The sequence below is a fragment of the Triticum dicoccoides genome, unplaced genomic scaffold (assembly GCF_002162155.2).
Source record: "Triticum dicoccoides isolate Atlit2015 ecotype Zavitan unplaced genomic scaffold, WEW_v2.0 scaffold7590, whole genome shotgun sequence".
In the NCBI taxonomy this organism is placed as follows: Eukaryota; Viridiplantae; Streptophyta; class Magnoliopsida; order Poales; family Poaceae; genus Triticum; species Triticum dicoccoides.
Window position 1 is genome coordinate 1 of NW_021297704.1, and position 1,435 is coordinate 1,435.

Consider the following 1,435-nt stretch of genomic DNA (forward strand, 5'->3'; position numbering starts at 1 on the left):
GGACGAGAAATGTGGCAACCAAAATGCCTCTCACCATGAAGTTTTTGTTTTTTGCTTGCACTATGTAGCTGATAATCGCATCAGGATGTTGTCGACAGTTGTGCTTTCTGTATAAAGCAGGGCCTGAAGGTGTATGCAGTCCATGTTAATGACACTGTTCACTGTCTGACACAGAACATGGTTTTCACTTTCAGTGAGATTTCGATGAAATTCACTGAATTTCACGAATTTCAGTAGACACTTAATTATTTACCTTGGTCAAAATATTTCAATAATACACAGGAATTCAAATATTTTTTAAACGCTTTTAAAAATTCAAATATTGAATTGAATTCAAGTGAATATTTCAGCCCTTTGGCTGAAATGCAAACCGAAAACATAAGGATCACAGTTGAATTTTGGTTTGTGCTGATTTTTTTTCTGAAACTGAAGGTGAAAACCATGCACAGAAGCATCACAGCTGAATACCGGATTGGTAGCCAAGATACACTGATTGGTCCATTTTCGGGTTGTGACCGCTGATACCACCGCTTGCTTCTTCATCGATGCTAGCTGGCGGACAAGGTTATTCACAAGGATCGTCGGATTGCTCCGAGGTCACCGCCTCTTGGTGAGTGTCCTTGGTGCTTTTGCTGTAAAATGCTACTTCATCTGGATCTGGCACGTCTTTAGAATGCCACTAGATTGCTGTTACGAAAATTCTCTGCCGATTCATACTCAAGCAGCAGCTTCTTAGCCATGTTCCGGAAGGATTCTGTTAACGGGTCACTGTGCTTCTTGACAGATAGCTTCCTCGGCGAGCTTTGGACCCTTGAGGCGATGAAGTCGACAAGGGCGCTACGAGAATTTGTCGCATTGTTGGCATTCTCGTCGGCCTTGTTTGCGCCATGGCTGGCAGATCCATCAGTATTGTCTGGTGTGTTTTCACACGCATCAATACAGCAGGCTGCACTTGGAGAGAGCCATGCCCCGAACGAACTGGTCCTCTCAGCGAGGTCACTGCTCCTCTCCTTGTTCGCTGGTACTGCAGGGCATGGCGCTTCGGAGTTTGATGTTTCAGGCGAATCAGCTGAAGACAAAACGCGTGCTTCAGATGCTTCATCTTGTGACGAACCCTGATTCTGAAAGTTGTGCTTTTGACGCCTCTTTATTCTGATCATGTGACGATATTTAAGTTGTTGGAGCATATCGGACAACGCGCCTGTTTTAAATCTACAGGAGGTTCAAATGTCAGGTTAATTTGGATGCTAAAACACCTAGAAGGAGAAGTGGAAAGAAGGGAGAAGTGAGATAGGGAAAGTTAAGAAGTGTTACTTGGAGTATTTGTTATGGTGGGCTTCCTTGGCAGGAGGTTTGGAATGGTTGTCTGAACTCTGAAGGTCTGATTCATGCTGTGCAGAGTGGGCTCTGAAGAAGGAGGGGTCGGTGTATCTCT

At 44.5% G+C, this 1,435-nt stretch overlaps 1 protein-coding gene across 1 annotated transcript; it reads right to left on the minus strand.

Moving 5' to 3' along the window:
* Window positions 1-311: 311 nt before the first annotated feature.
* LOC119347813 lies at window positions 312-1,428 on the minus strand. The gene is made up of 2 exons (XM_037616337.1): window positions 1,315-1,428; window positions 312-1,212 (listed from the first exon to the last, which is right to left on the minus strand). Exon 2 carries the CDS (start codon window positions 1,185-1,187, stop codon window positions 669-671), a length of 519 nt encoding a protein of 172 aa, XP_037472234.1. The 5' UTR covers window positions 1,188-1,212; window positions 1,315-1,428; the 3' UTR covers window positions 312-668.
* Between the last annotated feature and the right edge of the window lie 7 nt (window positions 1,429-1,435).

Coding starts and splice junctions, on each gene's coding strand:
- LOC119347813 (XM_037616337.1), bottom strand. CDS start 1,187: ATGCTCCAACAACTTAAATATCGTCACATGATCAGAATAAAGAGGCGT.